This window comes from Aptenodytes patagonicus, chromosome Z (assembly GCF_965638725.1).
Source record: "Aptenodytes patagonicus chromosome Z, bAptPat1.pri.cur, whole genome shotgun sequence".
Classification (NCBI taxonomy): Eukaryota; Metazoa; Chordata; class Aves; order Sphenisciformes; family Spheniscidae; genus Aptenodytes; species Aptenodytes patagonicus.
The window spans coordinates 22,785,639-22,813,408 of NC_134982.1; the positions used below are offsets into that span (position 1 = coordinate 22,785,639).

A 27,770-nucleotide genomic window follows, 5' to 3' on the forward strand; every position below is an offset into this window, starting at 1 on the left:
TTGGTTTTCCTTTTTTTTTAAAAATAACAGACGTTTAAAAAAATAATTATTTACAAAAATACTGATAATGGCTCACATTTCTACCACCTCAATACTTTCCTCTTGTTTTGACCTTTTCCATCATCTTGGCAGTATCTCCAGTCTTTTTTTAAGTAACTACATGCTGCTTAGGCTCCTTTTGCATAAGATTCATTCATAATATGCTCTGACCCAGTTCGCTGATATATTTCAAAACCGTTTACATCCGAAAGCTTCTGGTTCTGTGAAATGGCTGAAAAGGCTTTTTTAAGGCCCACATCAGTATTGGTGATTTCTGTTTAGTTTTTTCTGGAAAGAGGACCGCTTCAGTTTCAGGGGTAGGAAATCGTACTCTATACACTTCAGGGTAAGATTTCTGAAACTAGAAAAATACATCAAATTTGAATTAAGAATTCACTCAAATTTGTAATATAAAAAACCCTATTAAAGTGCAACCTCCACCTCTGGAGCAGAAAAATGATTATTTCTGTGACAGACTTTCTATACTTCTATATAGAAAATTAGGTGATATTTTCTAATATGTCTTGATTCATCACAGTATCCCTATTCTAAATGATTAAAAAGTTTGAAATCCCCAAGAGCACCTACTATTATAAATCCTGGTATTTCTCTAGAGGACTACATGTCTAAGACTTGATAAAGCTTTTCAAGTTAAAATTAAAGACTGCGGAGGAATTTTTATTTACTTGCTTGAGCTTCTTCTTCTTATCTTTCACAGATATTTCTTTATTCATTGCAATTTCTTCCAATAAAGCTGCCAGGGGTTCTTGAGAGCCAGTTGCCCTTTGGTATTCAAATTCATCTGTACTGATTTGGTGACAAAATGATGGAGGAGGAAACGTTGCATCAGTATCAGCTCCAGCATATTTTATCTGAAGAAAGAGTAAAAGAAGAGCAGCTATGTTTTCTGCAATAAATTTGCAAAAACTGACTTAATCAAATTGACCACCTGAAGTCATTAAGTAGGGAAGATATGGAATAAAGACCCTAAATTGTACCTCCTCTCTCCTGCACTAATTGAGTGAGTTCTAGTACATCAAAAAGCATGACACGAAGGAAGCCTGTTTAGCTCTTGGAATAAGTTAAAAGTTACTTTTTCAGTAGAAATTAAAGAAGGAAGAACTTAAAAGCAGCTGTGAACCAAACAAACTATGCTATCAGGAAACAGAAAAAGAGATATGAAAAAGCTGAGCAAGTAAGGATGGCTCTAAAAGAAAATCAGAACATTAATGGAAACACTTTTTAACCATTCACAGTTTTCCTCACTACCACAAACATAGTTTGCCCATTCCATGGAGAAGACAATGCTGACCAACAGGAAAACATATTTTAGAGTTCTTGTCTCTAAACCCTTCAAGATCTGCTTAGTTTCATTTAAATACATAATCATGGTTGAATATCGGCAGTCAAAATTAATTAGCTCTTCATAAGCTAGCAGAGACAGAACAAAGTCTATAAGAACTGTTGAACTTTGGAGCAGAAAGGATAAATTTGATCTAGAAGCACAGAGATATAAGAGGCTTTTTTCACTAGATACCTACCTGGACTCTCTGGAGATGTACAACATGTTCCTCTATAGAAGATTTTAAGGCGGAAGGAACACTTAAGATCTCTTGATAATTGTCCATGAGAAAAGATACTAGCTTAGCAGCAAGCAGTTCATCCAAGTCCATTTCATCCTTTGAGCAGAGAATACAACGGGAAAATGCCTGAACCATCTGAGAAAAAAAAAAAAATCATTATTGTATATTTTTCTGTTTGGGGTGGGCGGTGGAGAATCAGACTGTATTTAAAAAGTGATCTTTTAGAAAAAAGATTTTAACAGCACAATGTTTACCATACTTCCAACACATCAATTAAAAAAAAAAAAAAAAAAGAGTATTGTGTACAATGACATTATCTGAGTGGACTGAAGATGGGTCTCTGAAGATGGCTCTTCCCTCATATACATAATCTAACCCTGACTTTAGACTTAGAATGGCTGAATTCCATTTTATTCTCAAGACAAGTGGTCAAATAGCCACTTCACATAGCTTTTCCAGTTAAACAGGGCACAAATATTTCAGAGATTTTAAAAATAACACAGGAATTTAATAGAAGTTAAGCACCAGATGGAAAACTTAATACCATTATTTTGAAATCATCAAACCAAATTTCAGGTCTAGCTCACTTAACGTAGTCTCATGCTCAAGCATTCAGTTACAAGAGTTTTCTGTCTGTGCACCAGTCACTTCTAACATTAAAAGCACAGAAGGCAATCAAGGTTTTCTGTCATGTACCATAGACTACACCGCTGAACTAAAAAACTTAGTACAAAATACTTGGACTGTAAAGGATTAACTTCTAAAAATAACATTTAGATTACAACATAATTATTTCAATCAAAGACCATTTACAGTTGTGCTGGTTTTGGCTGGGATAGAGTTAATTTTCTTCCTAGTAGCTGGTACAGTGCTGTGTTTTGGATTTAGGATGAGAATAATGTTGATAACACACTAATGTTTTAGTTGTTGTTGAGCACTGCTTACACTAAGTCAAGGGCTTTCCAGCTTCTCATACTGCCCTGCCAGCGAGTAGACTGGGGCTACACAAGAAGTTGGGAGGAGACACAGCTGGGACAGCTGACCCCCAGCTGGCCAAGGGGTTATTCCATACCATGTGATGTCATGCTCAGCATATAAAGCTGGGGGAAGAAGAAGGAAGCTGGGGATGTTTGGAGTTATAGCATTTTGTTTTTGTAAGTAACAGTTACATGTGACGGAGCCCTGCTTTCCTGGAGATGGCTGAACACCTGCCTGCTGATGGGAAGTAGGGAATGAATTCCTTGTTTTGCTTTGCTTGTGTGCGTGGCTTTTGCTTTACCTATTAAACTGTCTTTATCTCAACCCACGAGTTTTCTCATTTTTACTCTTCCGATTCTCTCCCCCATCCCAGCAGGGGGGGGAGTGAGCAGGCAGCTGTGTGGTGCTTAGTTGCTGGCTAGGGTTAAACCACGACAACAACAGTTAATTAAATTATAACTTTAGCAGTCAAAAATTTCATTATTTTAATCAAGTATTATTCATAGTTAATTAAAAACTTAATTGCTATGGAACAAATTTAGATTTATGCATGCTACTATAGGATTTTCATGGAGTGGCTCTACAGCTGAGTTTTCTGTTGCCCTTCTTGCAAAAGACTTGAAAATTAACCAAGAGAAATACATGTTCTTAGCTAGTAGGAATTGCTAAGTTATGCCTAATAACTTTGTAATAACATGCTGTTGCAAACATCAGTGATAATTCTACGAGTAGTCCTACAGAAAGAGCATTAGCAAAAACTAGGGCTTTGTCAAAATCTGATTAAAATTACTTTCAGAGATTTCTGTAGTTAAGTGATGAAAAAAATTAATACTGAAATAAACTGGTAGGAATTTTTTTTAAATGGCTGAAAACAGGTAAATCAAAACATTCAGCTACATATTTCTGACTGAAACAGGCAGTCTGTTTCTTTCACACTGTCTGCAGTGATAAACACCACCAGAGACTTCATCTACTGTATTTTATTTTTTTTCTACTCAATAGTGAAATCAGTGGTGATTTAACTTTGAAAGATAAGGAAACCTCCAAATTCTGAGCAAATGAAGAATTTGCTCACAACTTACCAAGAAATCCCAATTAATTCAAATTCAGAGTAGCTTTCCACATAGCTAGAATAGACAAACTGTTCTTCAAACAAGCAAACTGTATTTTGTATACATTCTCCAGTAAGAATCTTTTATCTGTGCTACTCCAAAAGCCTTGTCTAGACCTTTAGCCTTACACTATACATACCAAGGTTCTGGTCCTCACTGATTCAGAAAGAGGTGGCAAATCCTTGTTAAAGCTAACTCTTGCCATCATCCTCACCAACAGCTGTAGTCTTTTCCGATTTTCTGGTGGCAGCAGGAGACACGATATCTGAAGAGCTTCTACGGCCTTGCTGTGTTTTTGCAGCAGACCTGGTTTATACAAGATCAGGAGATTGGGCAACATTTCTCAATTATATATTTCCCTAACATTTAACATAACATTTCTAAATGTCTCCCCAAATTCCTTTCCTACTCATTCAAGACTGCTTTAGAACTCCACTCCCCAAAGAGTCTGAGAAGATATCCCTAGAACTCGACTACTAGAACTCGGCACCTTGTTTAAATATTTACAAGATTTCCTTCTGATGCCTTGGGAGATATTAATAACCATAACCAATAACTCTAGATATTAGTAGACATGAAAAACTACAACATTTTGGTTCATCCTTTGCTCTTTTATAACCCTCAGCTCCAAACACAATTGAGATGTATGCACAGATGTAGCAAACACATAAAAAAGTTAAGTCTGGGGCAACAACTGGAGAATCTAAACAAAACGTGCTTATGCATCAATGACAGCTATGACAATACTGAGATGTGCCTCACACCTATAGAAGTTAAATCTATGACTAATTCTACTTACCAACTCTTGAGAAAACACAGAATATGAGCATGGCAGAGATATTTGAAGACTGGACAAGCACAGTAGAATCTGTTAGTAGTTTAGGAACCTGTAAAGAGGTCTCACCACCAAAATGTCATCCTCTTTTGGGTTTCTAAGGCTCAGTGAAGGAAGTATCTACTACACATTTGCCTAAATAGCACTAGTATCAGAACAAAACAGAAGTCAGGAGCAAAATATCTGTATGACTGAAGTCTAACAGTAATTTCTCTTAAAAAAAGAACAAGGAAGATGACAAAGAGATACACTTCTTTTTTTTTTCATAGGATTATAGAGGTTGGAAGGGATCTCTGGAGATTAACTAGATGTCTCCCCCTGCTCAAAGCAGGGTCATCTACAGCAAGATACCCAGGACTATGTCCAGTCAGGTTTTGAGTATCTCCAAAGACAGAGATTCCACAGCCTCTCTGGACAACCTCTTCCAGTGTTTGATCACCTTCCAATTAAAAAAGCTATTTTCCTATGTATAAATGAAGTTTCCTGTATTTCTCTTCATGCCCATTGCCTCTTGTCCTGTTATTGGATATCACTGATAGAAGTCTGGCTCCCTCTTCTTTACTCCTCCCACATCAGTCTTTTATATATATATTAATAAGATCCTCCCTGACCCTTCTCCTCTCTAGGCTAAACAGTCCCTGCTCTCAGCCTCTCCCCATATAACAGATGCTCCACGCCCTTAATAATTTTTGTGGCCCTCCACTGGACTCACTGACTAGCGCTCAGGAAAGAGCTCCCTCAACCTGCTGGCAATGCTCTTAATGGAGCTAAGGATGCTGCTGGTCTTGTTTGCCACAAGGACACACTGCTGCCTCAGGGTCACATTAGTGCCCACCAGGACTGCCAAGACCTCCTCAGTAAAGCTGCTTTCAAATCAGTCACCCCCAGCATGCACTGGTGCATGGGGTTATTCCTCCCCAGGAGAGGACCTGGCATTTCCCTTTGTTGAACATTACAAGATTCCTGTTTGCCCATTTCTCCAGCCTGTCAAGGTCCCTCTGTGTGGCAGTACAACCCTCTGCTGCATTAACTGCTCTTCCCCATTTTGTATTATCTGCACGCTTGTTTAGGGCACTCTGTCCTTGTTTAGGAGAGTGTCCCACGATCCAGGTCATTAATGAAGTGTTAAGCACTACTGGCCCCATTATCAGGCCTGGGGTACTCCCTACTGATTGACCCCCAGCTGGAGTTTGTGCCACTGATCACAACTTCATCACTTGAACGTGAATCACGTGAATCACTGATCACAACTGAGCCCAGCAATTCAGCCAATTTCTGCTCTACCTCACTACCCACTTATCTAGCCTGTACTTCCTCAGTTTGCCTATAAGGATGTGATGGGAGACAGTGTTGAAAGCTTTACTACAGTCAACATAAACAGCATCTACTGCTGTCCCCTCATCCACTACGCCGGTCAATTCCACACTGTGTAAAAAGTGGTAGCTGTTTGTTATTAAAAAAGGAACAGAAGTGTGCAATAGGAAGTAGGGCAGCCGAAACACACAGTATTCCAAGAAAAGTGTGGTAAAGCACTTGTAGTTAATTTCACTTTCAAAGCAAAGCTTTTGCTAATTTCAAAGGAAGATTTTGCAAGCACACTAGTGCACATGTTTAGAAGAGGCTCTGAGAAATAATAATTAACCTTACTGAGATTTGTACATAAAGAATCATTATAACCTGTGCAAAGAGCAAATTTAGTCTTACCAAGTTACTAAAATATCTGATGACCACTGACATTATTTTCTTATTGGTCCTATTTTCTTTGCTATTCTGAAAACTAATTTCAGCCAAACTCTTGGAAGAGAAGTGCTCTAGACAGTCTTCATTCGAAAACAGAAGCAAGTGAGGCATCACTTGCAGACCATCCCCAAATGCCAAAAGATGAGCTGGCGCGAAAAGACCACCAGCCTGCCTGAACAGAGAGCTTTGGCTGGAACTCATGAAAAAAAGGAGAGTTTATGACCTTTGGAAGAAGGCGCAGGCAACTCAGGAGGACTACAAGGATGTTGTGAGGTTATGCAGAGAGAAAATTAGAAGGGCCAAAGCCCAGCTAGAACTTAATCTGGCAACTGCTGTAAAAGAAAATTAAAAATGTTTCTATAAATACATTAGCAACAAAGGAAGACTAAGGAGAATCTCCATCCTTTATTAGATGTGGGGGGAAACAGCGATAAAGTATGAGGAAAAGGCTGAGGTACTTAATGCCTTCTTTGTCTCAGTCTTTAACAGTAAGACCAGTTGTTCTCCGGGTACCCAGTCCCCTGAGCTGGAAGACAGGGATGGGGAGCGGAATGAAGACTCCCTAATCCAAGGGGAAATGGTTAGCGACCTGCTACGCCACTTAGACACACACAAGTCTATGGGGCCGGATGGGATCCACCCAAGGGTACTGAGGGAGCTGGCAGCAGTGCTCACCAAGCCACTTTCAATCCTTTATCGGCAGTCCTGGCTAAATGGGGAGGTCACAGTGGACTGGAGGTTAGCATATGTGACGCCCATCTACAAGAAAGGCCAGGAGGATCCAGGGAACTACAGGCCTGTCAGTCTGACCTCGGTGCCAGGGAAGGTTATGGAGCAGATCATCTTGAGTGCCATCACATGACATGTACAGGACAACCAGGTCATCAGGCCCAGTCAGCATGGGTTTCGGAAAGGCAGGGTCTGCTTGACCCACCTGATCTCCTTCTATGACAAGGTGACCCACTTAGTGGATGAGGGAAAGGCTGTGGATGTGGTCTACCTGGAGTTTAGTACAGCCTTTGACACCATTTCCCACAGCATTCTCCTGGAGAAACTGGCTGCTCATGTCTTGGATGGGCGTACTCTTCACTGGGTAAAAAACTGGCTGGATGGCCAGGCCCAAAGAGTTGTGGTGAATGGAGTTAAATCCAGCTGGTGGCGGGTCACAAGTGGTGTTCCCCAGGGCTCAGTACTGGGGCCAGTTCTGGTTAGTATCTTTATCAATGATCTGGATGAGGGGATCAAGTGCACCCTCAGTAAGTTTGCAGGCGACACCAGGTTGGGTGGGAATGTTGATCTGCTTGAGGGTAGGAAGGCTCTGCAGAGGGACCTGGACAGGCTGGATCGATGGGCCGAGACCAACTGTATGAGGTTCAACAAGGCTAAGTGTTGGGTCTTGCACTTCGGCCACAACAACCCCATGCAACACTACAGGCTTGGGGAAGAGTGGCTGGAAAGCTGCCCAGCAGAGAAGGACCTGGGGGTGTTGGTCAACAGCCAGCTGAATACAAGCTGGCGGTGTGGCCAGGTGGCCAAGAAGGCCAATGGCATCCTGGCCTGTATCAGAAATAGTGTGGCCAGCAGGAGCAGGGAAGTGATTGTCCCCCTGTACTTGGCACTGGTGAGGCTGCACCTTGAATATTGTGTTCAGTTTTGGGCCCCTCACTACAAGAAGGATGTTGAGGTGCTGGAGTGTGTCCAAAGAAGGGCAACGAAGCTGGCGAAGGGTCTAGAGCACAAGTCCTCTGAGGAGCGGCTGAGGGAACTGGGACTGTTTAGCCTGGAGAAAAGGAGGCTGAGGGGAGACCTCATTGCTCTCTACAACTACCTGAAAGGAGGTTGTAGCGAGGTGGGTGTCGGTCTCTTCTCCCAAGTAACAAGCGATAGGATGAGAGGAAATGTCCTCAAGTTGCACCAGGGGAGGTTTAGATTGGGTATTAGGAAAAATTTCTTCACTGAAAGGGTTGTCAAGCATTGGAACAGGCTGCCCAGGGAAGTGGTTGAGTCACCATCCCCAGAGGTATTTGAAAGATGTGTAGATGTGGCACTTAGGGACATGGTTTAGTGGTAGACTTGGTAGTGCTAGGTTAATGGTTGGACTTGACGATCTTAAGGGTCTTTTCCAACGTAAACAATTCTATGATCTTGATATGGTTACACAAGCCACCTATGATTTCTGCAAATATTTCTCAGGTTTTAAGATGGAGCTTTTAGACATGTACAAATCACACCATGGCTGCCTCAAATGACTAAAAATATAATCTGATAACACTTTCTTTGCTATTTCCCGAAGACTTCCACTAAACAGAAAGCTTATCCACTGAAGGAAGAAAGAAGTCCTGTAATCACTGTGGAAAGGTTGTAATTCCCTGAGGGTAGTAATATGAAAAGTCAAAGACTCAAAGACTGAAATCTTGGTTTATAGATGTCTTAAGTTAGAGAATTATTGCCAATTTAGCAAGCCATACTCCATTTAAAAAACCACAGAAATGCAACTGCAGACATGGATCTGCTTTTCCATATTTTGTAAATGCACAACTTGCTAAGCAATTGCTGCTTCACTGGCAGCATTCAGTACTAGCATTGACATTTATTACAAAATAGTATTCCATGGAGTGTGCATTATCCTCTACATTTACCTACAGCTTCATAACAGTCTGTACATTAGCCTCATTGTTAAGACTTAATTACATATTAGGCAGAACCCAGAACTTTCCCCTTTCTCTCTCAGCTGAACTCCCAAAAAATCCCTTCCTCCTCCCTCTCTCCCCCACCCCTAAGAATCACAGATCTCTCAAAAGAGAGTCTGAGTGGTTAGAGAAGACCTTGCTACCGAAACTACAGATCAGGCATCTTTGCCTTTTACTTACTTGTTTATTTTCTTACTATTGCTTCTAAGTAGTTTTGAATATAAAAAGGAGAGTTAGGCTTCACCACAGGTATGCTGAATTGTCTTCTCGAACTCCCACCACTGGCTAGATAGGGAGCATAGTCTTGAATTATAAAAAAAGTGGAAAAGACACCCGGGGATCATCTGGCCCAACCCCATCCCCCAGTCAGTGGGGGTGCTTAACTCAGGTATCCCAGATCATCCCACTAAGGCCAAATGCAGCTTTTTAGCCATTCCAATACCTGCGTTAGGTGTCTGAAGGAGGCTGTTTAGGCAAGACTTCTAGAGAAAGATGAGATTTTCAAACATATACTGCCAGCACTTCAAATTGTATAAGTATGAAGATGGAAAACAAACTAAGTAGTTCTTGAAAGCCTGTATTCCCATGATTTTTTTTTGTAAATCTATTCTTGTTAGTAAGGAAGGATCCATATTAACACTTCATTTTTTTGTGAAAGAGACCACAAAATGATTTTTTGACTTTTTGAAACAGTGCACGATTTCCTTTCATTTCCATATAAACATTGGCATGAATTCTTTCTTCTCATTTTAACATCTCTGAAATATGCAAAATAGAACTCTTAAAACCTGAAAGATGTGAAATACAATGGAAAAGCAAACAGAAAAAGAGTATGAAAGGAGAGGAAGAATTTTTAAAGATATTATCAAGAATATCTGTTGTCTAAGAAAAAGAAGTCAGAAAAGAAACTATATTCAGTTTGAAGCAAGACTGTCAACTAACAAAGTACAAAAATACTAAATTCCAGAAATAAAGGTGTTATTCTGAATAACATTCAGAATGTTATAATAATTCCTTTTTCATCTCAATAATTTATTAAAAGCAATGTTGTTCCCACTTAAAGAAGCTCAGAAAGGTGACATGCTACAAAGCATACTTACTTTTCAACTCAGTTGTTCTTTTCTGAAATGTAACCATAAAATATAATCAAATATTTCCACCTTTACTGTCTTTCCATGGGCCATCTAGAGCTATAGGGTAGGTGAATTCGATATAGTGTGAACCCTTAAAAAGCTATAGTTAACAACTAAACTATTGTTTCTTTAAAGCACTAGATTAGTTAATGTCTATTCTAAGTTTAAGCAATGAAGGATTTTAATTTCCTTCAGATGTCATATTGCCAGGGTTAAAAAAAGTCCTTATACCCCTAATCCTTTTTAATCTAGACTTCAGTCAAGCAATTTCTAAAAGCTTATGTGAGTTTTTAAGACACTTAGGCATTTGTAAAAAAAGAAAAATCTGTTAAAATCCATCTGTTAGGTGTGGCAATGCTAAGCAATGAACAGAGGCCTTTAAAAAGTATAGAGACAAGCAATGGAAGACTTTTGAACTAATGTGATCAAAAAGACACAAGAATAAAACTGCCTTGTAATATGAAAGAAATTTAAATATTAAACTATTCTCTATGTAGAATGGACAGGACAGGTCCGAAAGAAATGAGCTGTGATACTATTTGGGTACGGTAAATTAACTCCAGGAAGTTAATTGAAAAGAATAATTTTTTCATTATATCCCAAACTACTTACCTAACACACTAACAAAAACATCAAAAAAATGAAATGTGAGAAGAGGTTCTTTCATCTGGCCAAAGTAGTCTACTATAGTTTTGAAGACATCTCTTTCAAATCCTGAGTATGCAGGCTGCTTCAAATCTGAGCAGCTGGGCCCTACAAAGAAAAAAAACCAAACCAACAAACAGAAAATTAATTTGCAGCCACCAACTAGATCACTATTTTCTATTCCAGCCAATAAAAATGCAACTTCAAGTAGAAAAAAAAAAAACAAAATCCAAAACTTAGTCTCATTATTCAAAACATAAGTGAAATTGTATTGATCTAGTGAATTGATCTATTTCCAATAGGTTCAGTGAAAACACATAGTAGAGGAAAAATATGAATAGAATAGTTAAACCTTTATATATTTCATTGAAATAAGCTGCACTGGCGGGAGAATATATGCTGGCTGATCTTTTCCAACTTTGTTTAAGGCAATGATCAGAAAAAATACTGACTGTGAATATAAACAGGATTTGATAAAGTAGTGAAGGCACAGTCAGTTCAATTGATTTTTACGGGGGTGGGTTGGTCCCTCCTCCCCTCCCCAAATTTACTTACAGTTTGCTAGACATTTCATTGCTGATAATATCCAGTGAGGTAGTTCCTCTGAATATGGGAGAAACAGACAAGAAATTAAAAGGAGAAAAAAACTGAGAAAAATATTAAACCGTAAGATAAAAGCAAAGCTGAAAATTCTTGAAGAAGTTCCTCCTATATAGTAGATCAACTGATTGCAAAGGCAGGCTATACCTTAATGTAGGATCTAGGTTGAATTACATCTATACTTTAGTACTTTCAGTACTCGGTATCAACCAGTTATGCCTACTGCTCTTACAACTCAATCGGCAAAATGGGTCATATCGCAAATCCTTAACCTGCCCTGCAAAAATCAGCCAAACTAGTTAAAGCTACACCTTCACTAGTGCATTACAGTGAAGTGTTTACTTTGCACTGAAGATGATGAAAAGCACTCATACATCCAGTTCTGTCATTTCTGCACAGAGGAAGTTAATATCTTAAGGTGATCCAATTGTCTTTAAAATGAACATGTATATGCTCTGGAGGAGGTTTCATTCACAAACCAAACCAGGTTCCAATCTCATGTTTCACTTCCCTACAAATCTTGCGGAAAACATGGTGGCAATAATATTGTAAGTGATATATCACAGCAGCAAAGATGTTTTACTTTCTCCCTGATGTGCAAAGCAGTTTTAAACTCGGTATTAGTTTCAAAACACATTGACTGAAAACTCAAAACTGAGAAATTTTAAGCGTCTCTTAATGTACATTTTGATTCTTTCCCAATTTTTAATACACATTTCCCTCATGTAAACATTCCAGTTCAGGCAGTGAAGGGCTTGGCTGACAAAGCCAGCTTGAAGTGAATGATACCCCTATCTTCATAAATGAAAAGCTGTTGCTCTTTCACCTTCATCTTTCAACCCTGCTAAAGCAGGAACATGTTTAAGAGAGTAAATATTGAATAAACACTGATTCTTACTATTGGGATATCAGAGGACAACAATGGCATACTTTGTAAAAACTCTAGTATAGATGTGGTCATACAAGTATAAAGATGCTACATGTTAGTATAGATTAGGACTAATACTTTTTTTATACTAGTAAAGTACAATGTAAAAAAGTTAAATGAAAACTTCTAAAATACTCACTTGATTTGTCTTCTAAAGTGACAATGCCTTGCTTATTGACATTGTATGCATTTTGGACTATATGCTTTGAATTCACAAGTTTTGTATCTAACACTTCATCCAGACAATCCAAACCCAAGACCTTTTGTAATCTGTAAAAATACATAAACACATAGTTCGTACATCATCTAATCTGAAAAAGGCAAACAAGTAGTATTAGGATAGATACGATTCTGAAAAAGAGACCTCTGCATTTCATAGAATCATAGAATATCTCACATTGGAAGGGACCCATAAGGATCATTGAGTCCGACTCCCTGCTCCTCACAGGACTACCTGAAACCAAACCACATGACCACGAGATTCATCCAGATGCTCCTTGAACTCTGACAGGCTTGGTGCCCTGACCACTTCCCTGGGGAGCCTGTTCCAGTGACTGACCACCCTCCCAGTGAATAACCTTTTCCTAATGCCCAGCCTGAACTTCCCCTGACGCAGCTTCATTCCATTTCCACATGTCCTATCGCTGGTCACCAGAAAGAGGTCAGCACCTCCCCCTCCACTTCCCCCCTTGAGGAAGTTGTAGGCTGTGATGTCACCCCTCAGCCTTCTCTTCTCCAAGCTGAACAAGCCAAGTGACCTCAGCTGCTCTTCCCGAGTCTTGCTCTTGAGACCTTTCACCATCTTGGTCGCCCTCCTCTGGGGGGCCAAACTCCAATAGTTTGATGTCCTTCTTATATTGAGGTGCCAAAAACTGCACACAGTACTCGAGGTGGGGCTGCACCTGTGCAGTGTAGACTGGGACAATCACCTCCCTCAACTGGCTGGCTATGCTGTGCTTGATGCACCCCAGGACAGAATTGGCCCTTTTTGTTGCCAGGGCACACTGTTGACTCATATTCAACTTGCCACCAACCCAAACCCCCAGATCTCTTTCCGCAGGGCTGCTCTCCAGCTTCTCGTCCCCCAATTTGTACGTATAACCATGGTTATCCCATCCCAAGGGCAGAATCCGGCACTTGCTCTTGTTCAATTTCATACAGTTGGTCATTGCCCAGCTCTCTAGTCTATACAGATCTTTCTGTAAGGCCTCTCTACCCTCAGAGGAGTCCACAGCTCCTCCTAGTTTAGTATCACCAGCAAACTTATTTAATGTACATTCGATTCCTGCATCCAGATCATTTATAAAAACACTGAGGAGAACTGGCCCTAAAATTGAGCCCTGGGGAACCCCACTGGTGGCTGGCTGACAGCCTGATGTAACCTAATTTACTATAACCCTTTGAGACCAACCCATCAGCCAATTGCTCACCCAACGTATTATGGACTTGTCTAGCTCTGTGCTGGACAGTTTATCTAGAAGGATACTGTAAGAGACAGTATCAAAAGCTTTGCTAAAATCCAAACCCACCACATCTATTGGCTTCCTTTGGTCAACTAGATGGGTGATGTTGTCATAAAAGGAAATTAAGTTGGTTAAGCAGGACTTTCCCCTCGTGAACCTGTGCTGGCTATGACCAATGCATTGTCTCTCAAGTGTTTTTCAATAACTCCCAGAATAACCTTTTCCATAATTTTACCAGGCACTGTAAAGTGAGGCTGACAGGCCTGTAATTACCAGGGTCTTCCTTCTTACCCTTCTTGAAAATTGGGACAACATTTGCCAGCTTCCAGTAGACTGGGACCTCTCCAGACTCCCAAGACCATTAAATAATGGAAAGAGGTCCCGTGATGACATCAGCCAGCTCTTTCAGTACCCTGGATGAATTCCCTTGGACTCCATAGATTTATGCGTACCCAGCTGGAGCAGCAAGTCTCGAACAAGTTCAGGGTCAGCTGGGAGTTCATTATCCCCCCAGTCACAGTCTTCCAACACAGGGCTCCGGAGATCACAGGGCCCATCATCAGTGTCGAAGACAGAGGCAAAGAAGGCATTAAATGTCTTCTGCCCCGCTTGCTTGACTTCCAACACTTTGGAATTGCCTGCTCCTGCACTCTTAAGAGGTGGCTTTTAAAAAGTGACCAGCACTCATAAACCCCCAATACCTTCAAAAGCAGATTTCCAGGGAACCTTAATAACTAGCTCCTTCAGCAGCCCAAAGTCTGCTCTCCCCATAGCCAGGGTTGATGTTTTCTGGCAGTTTTTCTCCTATTGCCAACGGTTTGAAACGCACCTACTTCGTGGTCACTGTGATCAAGACAGCCACAAATCACCACTTTGCCCACAAGTCCCTCTCTGTTTACAAACAAAAAATCTAGGAGGGCACCTTTGCTAGTAAGCTCCCTTAGTACCTGCACCAAGAAGTAATCTTCATGCTTCAGGAATTTCCTGGACCTGTTTGTGTCCGCTGTACGATATTCCCAGTTGATGTCTTGAAGTTAAAATCACCCATAAGGACAAGGACAGTTGATCTAGAGACATCCCTTAATTCCTTGTATAAAAATCAATCGGTGTCATTGTCCTGACTGGGTGGTCAATAGTAAGACTCCCACAACAACATCCGCTTTATTTGCTTTCCCCTTCATCCTTCCCCAGAGGCTCTCAAGCTGCGTTGTTGCCAACTGTAAGCACCATAAAATCCAACCCTTCCCTTACACACAGTGCCACTCCCCTGCCTTGCCTGCCCTGCCTATCCCTACTGAAAAGCCTATACCCATCCATCATGGCACCCCAGCCACAGGACTCATCCCCCCAGGTTTCGCTTATGCTGATGATGTCGTAGCTCTGGGACTGGGCCTGTTGTGGTTTAACCTCAGCCAGCAACTGAGCACCACACAGCTGCTCACTGACTCCCCCCCACCCTCTCCAGGTAGGATGGAGGAGAGAATCGGAAGAGTAAAAGTGAGAAAACTCAGGGATTGAGAGAAGAACAGTTTAATAATTGAAATAAAATAGTAATAATAATAGCATATACAAAGCAAGTGATGCACAATGCAATTGCTCACCATCCGCTGACCGATGCCCAGCCAGTCCCCAAGCAGCGGCCCCCCCAGCCAGCTTTCCCCCAGTTTATGTACTGAGCATGACAGCACATGGTATGGAATGTCCCTTTGGCCAGTTGGGGTCAGCTGTCCTGGCTGTGCCCCCTCCCAGCTTCTTGTGCACCTCCAGCCTTCTCAGTCGGCAGAGCATGGGAAGCTGAAAAGTCCTTGACTAGTGTAAGCACTACTTAGCAACAACTGAAACATCGGTGTGTTATCAACGTTGTTCTCATCCCAAATCCAAAACACAGCACTGTACCAGCTACTAGGAAGGAAATTAACTCTGTCCCAGTCAAAACCAGGACAGGGCCAAAGCTTCTAGCTCCTCTTGCTTATTTCTCATGCTGCACACATTAGTATAAAGACATTTCAAATGCACTCCAGGGTACTCAGCACATTGTGGAGCCGACTGAAGGACCTCACTAGCACACCGTCCCTCAAACATTGGTGTGCTGCCCCCAGGCTTATCTCTAGCGAGCCTGGTTTTATCCCTTTCCCCCTTCAAATCTAGTTTAAAGCTCTTTCAATGAGCCCTGCTAACTCCTGTGCAAAGATCCTTTTCCCCCTTTGAGACAGATGTACCCCATCTGTCACCAGCAGGCTGGTGCCTTGTAGACTAACGCGTGATCAAAAACCCCAAAATTCTGCTGGTGACACCAGTCTCGGAGCCAGGTATTGATCTGCTGGGTCTTCCTGTTTCTTCCCTCATCATTCCCTGCAACTGGAAGGGTAGAAGACACCACTACTTGTGCTCCTGATCCCTTAACCACTCGTCCCAAGGCCATGAAGTCTCTCTTGATTGCCCTCGGACTTCTTGTTGCAACTTCATCGCTGCCTACCTGAAAAATCAATAATGGATAGTAATCTGAGGGCCATACCAGGGTGGGAAGTTTTCACATCTTTAACCTGGGCCCCAGGGAAGCAGCAGACGTCCCTAAGAAGTGGGTCCGGTCTGCATATGGGGCCTTCTGTTCCCCTCAGAAAAGAGTCTCCTATGACAATGACCCATCTTCATTTCTTTATGGAAGCAGTTTTGACACAGGGCCAACTTAACCTCAGCGACACTTCCAAGCTAGATGAACCATCATCCTCATCATTGTTCGGTTCCACTTGCAGAGCCTCATACCTATTCTGCAAGGGCACCTGGGAAGGTGGGGTAGTCACAGAGGAGACGTGCCTGCTGCACCGGGCACGAACTTGTCACCATTGCCCCCTATCCCTTAAGTCATTGTGTTCAGCCAGGCAGAGAGAGGATGGGGAATCCTCCGTATCATGTGTCCTGTCCACCTGACAGGCCTGTCCCAGGGAAGGCAGGGTGCAGTTCCAGTAGTCTCTCTCTCTCTCTCTCTCTCTCTCTCGTTCTCCCTGGTACTTCCCAACCTACTCACCTCTTCCCAGAGCTCTGTCACTAAGCAGAGGAGTTCCTCTACCTGGGCGCACCTCCCACAGGTGTGCTCACTACAGCCGTCCGGTACTGGCGTAAGAGCAGGGCACACCCTGCAGCCTGACACCCGGGTGGCAGCGTGTTCCCACCGGAGCTCTGTCTGGGAAGATGCGTCAGTCATGGTGGGTGCAGAGCTTAGAGAGGCCATGGCTTTCTGCCAGGTAGACACCATTGCTCCCTGGTCAAGCTGGCAGAGCTTCAGCACCCTTCCTGCATGCCCTTCTGCGCCAACTGCTGTGCCACACCCTGTTTGCCTGCCCTGTTCACGGCACTCCTGGTCACTAGCGCTCCCTAAGGGCTTCTTTTTAGGGGGGAGGGAGGTGCTTGGCCACCATTGCTCCTGCCCCCACCCAGGTCGTGTCAGCCGCTGTCGTGTGAACTGCAGGCTCCCGGTGGCTCTCTCGGCTCCCCCTGAGGTTCCCGCGGTTCAGGAACCCCCCCGTGCACGACGCTAGAGCGATCCACTCCCGATCATGCCGGCAACAGAGCTGCTTGCCTCAGCAACATGTTTATTACATGGAGATAATGTGCTAGGTTTAGATGAAAGTAATCATCAGTAAGGCCTCAACTGTGCTGTAAAAACCAGCTAATTATTATTTTTTTCTCCTGCATAGATAGCCTAAAGCAATGCTTTTGACTTTGCATAGGATATTCCTTTTGGAAATAGTAAAGAATGTCTGAATCTCAAAGCCTTCTGCACTCAATTAGCTACTCCATTTCTTATCTCATACGAAGCATGGTATTTGTCATTGAAAGGTTTCATGGTATCGCACTTCTACAGAAGTACTTCTATTTCATAGTAACAAGAAAAAAAGAGAAAGACTGAGGAAAAAAGTGATTAAACAAGACAAAGCCCACACAACAAAAGGACTTGTATAACAGAACAGGAAAAATTCAAAAGGTATTAAGCACAATAAAGTTTCTTTGCAAATTTTATTTGCTGAGTTCGTTAGCCAAGTAACAAGTGGCATAGTTAGTCTAGCCACTATGGCTTTGATGGCAGCGATGAAAGGCGAATGGGTGAAATTACAAGCATTACCAGAGAAGAAAGACAAGACTATTACCTACTACACAGTTTTACTCTAACAGCAAATAACTCACAAGTATACTCACCGTGACAAAGTCATCGATTTCCATATCTCTTCTATATTTGTTTGTGTTAGCTCTCTGCGGAACACAAGTTTGCATGCTGGTACTTCCCCTATAGCTATACTGTGTCGCTTGTACCACAACTCAGAGTTCTGAAGTCAGAAAAAACACTTATTAACTGGTGACTTTTCAAGTATTAAACAGTATAATACATTTATAGTACAGCATGCTCCCTATTACAAGTATTTTAAATATTCCTAAATTCCAGTAAAGTCTCCAGGATGCAAGCAAGTGTTTAGATTTCACAGATCTTTTCTCAGCAGCATCTTTTCTCAGTTAACGTTAACTTGTCCAAAGCTGAAAAATTATGTGTGTCAGAACAGCCATTAAAGTTCAGGAGCCAATGGCCTCTAGTCTTGTGTTCAGATCCTCTCCATGATTAAAATCAGTTCAATCATGTGTTTTCAACTACCACTCTCAGATTAAACACCTGCTTATGGAAAAATTATTGGACAATTATTAGATGAGATATCAAAGACTGATATTTATCCTTGTTCAGCATATACTGATGATAACTAAACATTAAGTTCATTAGCAGGTTCTATACATGAAGAAAGTAAAAGCAAATAGCTACAGCTGAAGACACCCATCAGACGTAGTCACCATTATAACAGAATAAAGTAAAGCAGAGAATGCAAGAGACTACTATCCTTTAATCAACCTTCACATCCAAGCTCAATGCTTGAAGATTGTCATCAACATGGTGATGGGTGGACATACAATACAGTTTGTGTCAGCAGCGTACTTTTCAAGGCAAAACTCCTAATCATTCCCAGTTCTTTGATTTATATCACAGAGCAGTCCTAAAGCACATTAACAGTATTCCTTGTGATCACAACGAAACCACAAAATGCACTTAATTACTCCAAGTGCTAATTGTTCATCATTCCATGACACTAGACTAGAGCTAGTTTGAAACAAATAGCACACTCTGAAATTAGTATCTGGTCTTCCACATCAGTGTTTCACTACACAGACCCATGCCCATCGATCCACACACAGCCAATAAGTGCTCTGATTGATGCTGGAGCAATTTAAGGTGCCACCACTTTCAGCTACCTGTCTGCTTCACCATTCCAGTAGAAGTTACACCTTTCTATAAAAGAGCCAGCAGAAAGAAGCTTATTCCTTTGCCTCACTTACTTCAGCTTATGGTCCACTGTATTAACCAAAACTGCCAATGAAAGATTTTAAGCTATGCCAGACTGTATGCTGTCGTGTCTGAGTCAGATGTATATAGGCAGTCTTTTGCTAACTCTTATCAGGCCAGGATGCTTGGATGGAAATTTAAAGCAGACAGTTGGAGGCTGTAACATGTTAAAACTGTAGCAGATACTTGCTCAGTAACTAAAATACTCTATTCTCTTTACTTGTCTTTGACACTATCTTTTCTTTCTTCCCTCTTAATCTTCCACCTATTATTGAAGTGGGCTTTTTCCTCTTAAGAAGCCTGCTGTACATGAAAGGTGCACTCGATCTGCACATAAGTAATTGCATTACAAATATGGAATAGCCATTCATTCAGGACCTCTAGATGTCCAGCAAAATAGTAGGAGCTACTTTCCCAAACAGGCTATTGATCACCAAGAAATCCAAGGCTAGTGTCCTGCACTGATAAGCATTAATAAAAAGGCCAAAATTATCAAAGAAGTCCCAAGAGTTCACAAAATATGAGAACACTCACATACAAGATACACTGGAGGAAGCATTTAGAATATACATAACTCCAGATGTTTAGGCTTTTAAGATGTCCAGGTGGCAAGAGCTGATAAAATTTTGGTTTTCTAATAAAAGTAATAGTTTTTTCAACAACTTTACAACTGCTGGATCAATCCAGGTAAGTATGGAGCAGAATGATTCTCCAAGCTCACAAAGGGTAACAATGAAACCAGGACCACTTTTCCTTAGCCACAACATATTCCATACGAAAGAGGAAATTGAATCACTAACAACCTCATAACAGCTAGGAATGGAGTAATACTGTATATATTCTGCTACATGAAGTGTCTGAATAAGAGTTACGGTGTAAGTGACAGTAAAGTAACTATTTTGTATTATAGTATAATAAATGCCCTATTGGAATTTGAGCAAACTGGAATGCAAGCATACTGCCAAACACAGCCATGCTGAACTTAGGATGCTCAGGACTTAATCATCTGTAGCAAAAAGAACACTCAAAGCCAACATCCCCAGCAAATCATTAAGAACAACTTTACTTCATATAAGGTTAAAATAAAAGTATTTTGCATTTAATTTTATAACCAAGTATTTTATGCCACAACAAAGAGATCATTAGTTCAGTTTTGCTTCCAAATATGCTTATGTCTGGGGAAATGAAAACCGAGTGACTTACCATTGTGACCGATTTCACTGGGATGTGTTCCTGGGAAGTGCCAGCCTCCAGTTCATTCCAGTCTGGAAATTTAATTACTTCCTTTCCACATGAAGGTTTCTTTGGATATGGCTTCAGTGGTGAGGAAGGAGGAAATCTACAATTAGAGAATATTTTTAATGCCTCTGAACTCCACCCTATTCCATATTTACCAATGCAAAACTGTAGTAGACCTTCACAGGCAAAAATACAACAAATGCCTTGGATATTCACAGTGCGACTTAGTTGCCTGAAGACTGGTGTTGAGTGACACGTAAAATGTCCTAAGGTGTCTTGTTTGGCCTCCATCTGCTGCTCCAGAAAAAGTTCAGGTCCTTTGTACCTCCCCTGACATAGCTGAGCCTTGGGTGAATGTCTGGTATCCCAAGTGTGTCTCAAATAGTACCAGCTGCCTATGCATAGACAACTGGCTCAGGTCTTCACTAGAAGACGTTGATTCTGCTGAAAAAGCTGTGGGTGGATTTTCCCCATGTCAAGTGCACCGCTAACATGCATCTCCTAAAGCAAAGCTACATAACTAAGTCACATGACTAAGGCTTGGATTTAATTAGTGTGCATGCAAGCGTCCACACAAAGTTTTGTCCACATTACCATGTTCTTCTGTGTTTACATGCTTTCTATGCGAAGATCGTATGCTGCAGTTCTTTTCTGGAGTCTTTTTCCAGCTAGTTGTGGAGGAAACTCATTCACTTTTTAAGGCATTTCAAAAAGTGCCTTGAAGAAATTAGCAGAAATAAACCCTAAGCTAGCCCTTGCAGAAAACAAGGAAAACAAACTATCCCAGATCACATTCAGCTCAGGCACATCTCCAGCTCGACCAGAATTAAATTACTGCCAAACCTAGGTCAGAGCACGTACAAAGGAATTAACGGCAGCACATCAGAAAGACAAATCAGTTCGATGGCAACATAATCATCAGACTGGCCCAGATCAGGTCTTGTTTACCTGCACTCCTAGGTTTTAGATGCTAAGATTCCTGATGCTTCGAGAAATTGCTTCAGCCTCACTCACTCTTTTAATCAGAATGTAAAAGACAGTTATGTCTGGGACCATGCAACAAGAACTTGTACACTGCTGGATAGCATGCATTTATATCCTACCAGAAAGATTCTCATGCTCAAGAAATCCTCAAGTTTTCTCTAAAATTTCACCCTACTCTCTCAAGGCAGTTCCAACATTTAATTAGTTTTTAAATTAGTTTTGTACTGCAGTTTTGTTAGTCCACTAGTGTTACACTGCATGGGTTAAACATGTTATGGTTTTGACACTGCACACTGAGTCTATTTGGCATACTCCCCAGCGCTCTTCAACAGAATAGCTGCAACACAGGGAGATATCACTTCCTTCAGACAAACCCTGAGGAAAAGCAATAAGCACCTTGTGCTAATGCTGCAAGACTTACTCTGCCTTTTAAAAGTAACCCAGATTACATTGCAGATATTCAGCTGTTGAGTGTTCTCAACTATTTTTCAGCTATTCGTTATTTCTTAGAGTCTAATGTTAAAACATCTGCAGCCTTTTTTTCTCCTTTGCCTTACAGTATTCTCAACAGTTCCCTGTTTCCCCTCCAGTTCTTCACAATTTTTAGCTTTATGTCATTTGCTGCCCTGATTCTCAACCAACCAGTAAATTAATAAGTTCTTACAAGCAGAAAAGGAGGTGCATTGCCCTTTTTCAGGTAGCATTACAGCAAGATCTAGACAGAGCCAAGTTTTTGGATGAACAATGAAAAGCCTCTGATTTTATGATGAACAGAATAACGTTACCTAAAGCTAGCAACTGAGGAGTATTCCAAGGTTGACATGTCAAGATTAGCATCGTTTACAGCCAGCAACGTTAGTTTTAGGAGTTTATACAAGGAGGAAATAGAGATACCTGTTTGTCTCCAGGGCAACGGATAGAGCACAAGGTCAACTGACATTGGTATCAATGGTATAACAGGTACCACAGCTGAATTCCCAGAAGTTTCCTGGCAATGCAAGAGTACTAACCATTTTGCTTTTCATACAATTGCTTAGATTCCAAAAAATGTAAAGTCTGAGAGTTTCCAAAACTGTAACTTCTTATTTATTATTGTAGACTACACTGAGCCAGTAAGTCAGGACACATGGACAGATAGTCTTTGCTATTTTTAGAAGCCACGCTAGTTCTCACCTTCACATTTAATACTTGCCCAATACTCTCAGGCAAATCAACATCGGGCAACATCTCTTTTGCATACTCTGTGGAGTGAACAAGAGTAGACAGCTACACTTACATGCTAAGTTAATGAATGGCACAACTGTGCACCACAGTCTACAGTTACAGTAAATTAACAGAGGAATTTATAGAAAAGGTATGAAGCAAGGTTTCCAGAGTAAGCACTGTCAGTGGAATTAAAAGCGACTTGTACTGCTACCCGTATCAACATGGCGAGAAACGTATTTACAACGCAACATTAGGAAAGTCCACCAGAGGGAGCTGCCAGGGCATTAAATACATGAATAAAAGCCGGATGGAAAACCCATGTTTAGCTCCATAAATAGAAGAAAAGCATGTTTTAAGACTTAAAGCCAAACACCAAAACTGTAAGTAGCATACACAGTTTATTTATGCACCAAGCCCAGTGAGAAAAAGCTGGCTCCAATTCAAGATGCATGAAAGGTATGCAGTTTTAGTAAAAAAAACTGTTCAATTAGTAACTCGGTTATCTTTTGAATGGGAGGTGGAGACAGAACATCATTAAGATAGCTATAACAAAAGAGCTCTCTTGTCCGATAGCAGATCATTAGGCAGAGCAGACAGAAAATGAAAAGCACAGAAATATTTCACCCAACCAACTTCCACAGCCTGCAGCTCAGGAAAGTCATGGCTGAAAATACAAAGGAGAAAAGAACAAAATAACTTGAATGTGTCACGATGCCAATGCAAAACAAACAAACCAAAAAGCCACAACCACACAAACACAACAAACCCAAACCAAAGACATACAGCATAATGCCAGCGGTTACCAAAACCCACATTTAATCTTTTGACAGAGTGTCAATGCCCAGAAAGAAAGGAGGCAAAGTACTTAACACCTATGGCACCAGTGGAAAAAACTGTGCAGGTAGTGCTGTCCTAAGAAGAATAGACAGAGCAGGACTGGGCTAGGAACATACCAAACCAATAACACACCTACCACCAAGTGCCGCACCAGCACCCAACTGCTTTTCTAACTCTCTTCAAACAAGTAAAAAGCCCACTCCACACCACTCCTTTACATTTAACTTTCTCCAGGAAGAAGTCTCGACCTAAGATGCTCTACAGCTCCCGTCTTCCATGCCTGTTTTCCAACCTGAACTAGTTGATGACTAGGTAAACTATCCCAGTATCTTGCCCTTCTATAGCAGCCATAAGCAGATGGCCAGAGAAGAATTTAAGAACAGGACAAGCATACATGGTACTTCCTCAGCTCACTTTCCCAGCCTTCGGTCTTTCTCAGCTCACGGACTGCAGAGCCATGTATTGTTTTTCTATACTTAGCAACAGACTTTCTTGGGTGAGCTTCTCAAAATATCTTCAGGTACAAGTCCTTTGATACACTGGATCCTTTGAATTTGAGTCCCAAATTCTAAAATTTAACATTTTCCTTGATTGTTACATGGAATTTCCCTTTATGGGGCTAAGTTTAGAGAGAACATTCATTTTTTATTCCCCCCAAATTATTTAAAATTTCTTCCATTAAAGTTGGTTGAAATTGGTTTGAATATTTAACTTATTTGGCAGGGAAGCCGTAGCATTCAGTGTCGTTTCCTTCAGAAGGCAGGCTAAAAACCAGCTACCACTTTTACTGAAAGATGTCATGCAGTATCATAAAGAACAAGTTGAATCAGTGCTAATTTGTTACTGGAATTAAATATCCAATCTGACTGTAAATCAACTGAACTGCACTGGAACAAGTTTAATGTAAACCACGGTTCTTTTATAAGAAAGTATCTTGACCCCAGTTTGCTTATGACAAAGTAAAAGAATTACATCATACATACCTCTTACTTTTAAAGTATTCCAAGTTAATAAATAAAATCAGGAGAGTAATGGACAACTGCACTTACAGCATAGGTGTACAGACTAGACAGCAAAAAAGCTTAGGCACACGCTACAAACAAGCTAGTTAAGGTCATAGAGCAAAATGAAATATTAAATTTATCCACATGAAGGGGAAATTCAGTATTACACACATTTTTCCAAAGACAATATTAAGAAATCACTACAAAAAACTAATACATAAAATTTCTTTAAGCATGTAATAATATACATAGTAAGTAGAAACAGCATTATTACTGACCTATTTTCCCTACCGCTCTGCATGAAGATAGGTCCCCCATTTCCTCAAAAGAAGACTCACCATGATATAAGTTACAGATCCATACTTAAGGTAATGGTCATTTTTACACTACTTTTTCACTGAGCAAGTGAACAAGGACACTACAAGATGGTACAAATTCAGAACTTGTAACTTCTGGACACCCAAACCTTAACTGAGGTCACAAGAGGTCAAAGAACCCACTCCAGTAATGCTAAGCTTTCGTTACAAAGAAAATTCTTTTCCTCTGTTAACAAGCCACCAGTTGAGAGGCTACACAGGGATAAGTAAGCAAGCATCCTTGAGCATGAGCAAATAAAACTTTGTCTCTTTTAAGACAATTTCAATCTACAGCCCAGGGAGTATAGAAAAAGGCTGTATTATGAATGACTTTTAAATTCAGAAGGCCTTTCTCTTCTCTCAGAAGAAGTGGCAACAGCATCCAAAATAGTCAGGGGGTTGGGGGAGAGGGTGGACAATTGGAGTTGGATGCTCAATGGCATCCTCACTTCCACCAATGTCTTCTTGATATACACTCTTCCAACACTGACAAACCTGATGTCTGCCAACAGCAAACAGAACTTGCTACCTTGTAAAAGCTGCAAAAGCTTTTGTTAGTACTCACAGAATGTAATTAAGTAAAAGGGCCCTTCAAAAATATTTAAAAATGAACAAGTAAAAAAAAAAAAAAAACCGACCCACAACCAGGCCAAACATTAAATCATGACAGTTTCCTATCACTAATTAAAATAAAGTCTTTAAAAGGAAGGGGGAGGGAAAACACATTAACACCTTTTCAACGACATTCTACAAAAACATTTGTAAGACCTATACACAAGAGTTATGACTCCCTGTTTCCAAAACCCAAAATTTTTCAGTCACCCTAGATAGGTTTACCTGTATAAATGGCCATCATCTTGAAAGTCCTCTTTGCCCCATCTTCCTTTAATGTCTTCAATAACATGATTTTTCAGGAATTTTTTAAGCAGCTTGACCGTTTGATTGCGAGTCACTTCTGGGCCAAAGTTTTGATTAGATCCAAGCAGTTCATGTAAACAGTCCACTGCCTCCGAGGCTTTGAAGCAACGCTCGTAGCTTTTGAAGCGACACCGGTGCTTCCGTAAAGGCATCCCAGCCCGAAAAAGTTCTATTATCTCGTTCCACTAGGGAAGAAGAATAAAGCAAACCGTTATGGGAGCTCCTCTTACAGAAGCATTTTAGTTGTACAAAGCGAGATCAGAACGCAGCCAGATCTGAATGCAGAACTACGTACTTTTTTTATCATCTGCGTTTACAAGCACACTAAAACCTAAAACTATGATTTAAACAGTTGATCTGAGAACAAACACCAGATTTAGGAAGCTGAAAGACCTAGAGCCCCATACTACCTACGGCTCTACGGATACAGTTTTAACTTCCTCGTGGCTTTTAACTGGACAAAAGGCTGGACTACAGCTCCACTCTGCCGGGCTCTGCCGCCGTCCCAGTCCCGCGGGGCGCACGGGTCCAGCCGCCCCACACAGGCACAGCGTAGGGAACACCAACACCCGGACGGCGGTTGGGGACCGCCTCGCCGGCTCCCGACCGGGAACCAGCTGCCTGGGACAGGCCCAGGGCCCGCCCGGGCTGGCGGCGCTCGGCCCTCAGGCCGCAGAAGGCCCGACCAGAGGGGCAGGCCTAGGCGCCCAGACCGCCTCAAGGCAGCCGGTCGGTACCCGGGAGACTCCAGAGAGCCGCCGTCGGGCGCGGAGGCCCCACCCGGACGAAGTAAGGCCACACGGGACAAAGGCGGGGACGGGGCACCCCAGCCCAGGGGGGCACTCACCAGCCGGGTGGCGCGGTAGGGTCCGGGGCCGACGAGCCTCGGCTCCATGGCCGCGGCCGGGCCTCGCCGTCTCCACGGAAACCGGCAGCCGCACGCGCCGCGCCCGCCGACCGTTTGAATCCGGGCCCGAGAGGCGCCGCCTTCGCCTATTGGGTGGCGGCGGCGGCGCGTGACGGGTCCGCGCCGCCCTTGATTGGCGGGGAGACCCGCTGGCCCGCCCCGCCCCCGCGGCAGGCCGTGCCGGGGGCCGGGCCCGCCTCGCCGCCGCCGCCGGCCCTCCCCCTGCCCTCGGCCGCACCCCCGGGCTCTCCCCCTCTGCTCTTCCCCGGGCTCGGGCGCCTCTGCCCCGCGGGCGGTCCCGCTGACAGGCTTCCGCGCCTGCGGACGCCCCTCGGCCGGAGGGCCGGGGCGGGGGGCGCCGGGGAGGGGGCAGAAGACAAGGCCGCTGGGTGGGACTGGCGCGGGAGGAGCGCCGGAGGGGAAGCTCGGCTCTCCCCGGGCAGGCAGAGCGGCAGCGTCTCCTTTGGGGCAGCCTACTTCAGCGGGGCGTTTTGGCTTCCCGGAAGCGAACACTACTTAATTTTTGAAACGAAGGCCAGCCAGCTGCTGCTGCTGCTTGTACCTCCTCGGTCAGTACGTGGTTCGGGACGGGGGCCCAGGCTTAGGTTTGGGAAACGGTCAAACCACGTCCACGAAACATTGTCTGGTGAATCGCCACCTTGATAAAGAGACTACAGCCTTTTCATGAATTTACCAAAAAAAAAAACCAAAAAGAGAAGAAAAAAACCCCCAATTTTCAGGACTCGGTTTCTTAGGAGAGGAGTAGCTAGTGCTACTAGTGTTTCTCCTCCACCAAATCTAAGGAATAAAAAATTTCAACCCAATTCCCCTCATCATCAGTAAACGTTCACTATAACATCAATTTTTCTGCCTGTTGCACTCCTCTTTCTAGTATAACTCTAACTTATAATACATTTCAGCACGTAAGATGCAGCTTTTCAGTAGGAAGAAAAATGTAACTGTCCAGATCAACATTGTGCGTAGGAGGACGGGGTTTAATAACATTTTGTACTGATGTCATTAGCATAGTTACGCTATATGCAACCTCTGAGGATACATCCATACAGCTCGCTGAAACAATGCATTCTCTTTCTCCAAATGCTTCATAACTTACAGATAATTAAACCAGTGTACAAGAAATTATGCAGTAAGACTCTGAAATGGCACTTCCTGACAGCCCACTGAATGATTAG

At 42.2% G+C, this 27,770-nt stretch overlaps 1 protein-coding gene across 2 annotated transcripts; it reads right to left on the reverse strand.

Annotated features, from left to right (window-relative positions):
- DEPDC1B (DEP domain containing 1B) lies at window positions 1-26,565 on the reverse strand. Of its 2 annotated transcripts, XM_076362353.1 has the most exons (11): window positions 26,518-26,565; window positions 25,590-25,855; window positions 20,330-20,465; window positions 17,941-18,068; window positions 12,423-12,553; window positions 11,311-11,358; window positions 10,723-10,863; window positions 3,852-4,018; window positions 1,581-1,757; window positions 726-911; window positions 1-400 (listed from the first exon to the last, which is right to left on the reverse strand). In XM_076362353.1, the coding sequence occupies exons 1-11, from the start codon at window positions 26,563-26,565 to the stop codon at window positions 239-241; spliced, it is 1,590 nt and encodes a 529-aa protein (XP_076218468.1). In that variant the 3' UTR covers window positions 1-238. The 2 variants fall into 2 exon arrangements, with proteins under 2 accessions (XP_076218468.1, XP_076218469.1); XM_076362354.1 differs by lacking the exon at window positions 726-911.
- Between the last annotated feature and the right edge of the window lie 1,205 nt (window positions 26,566-27,770).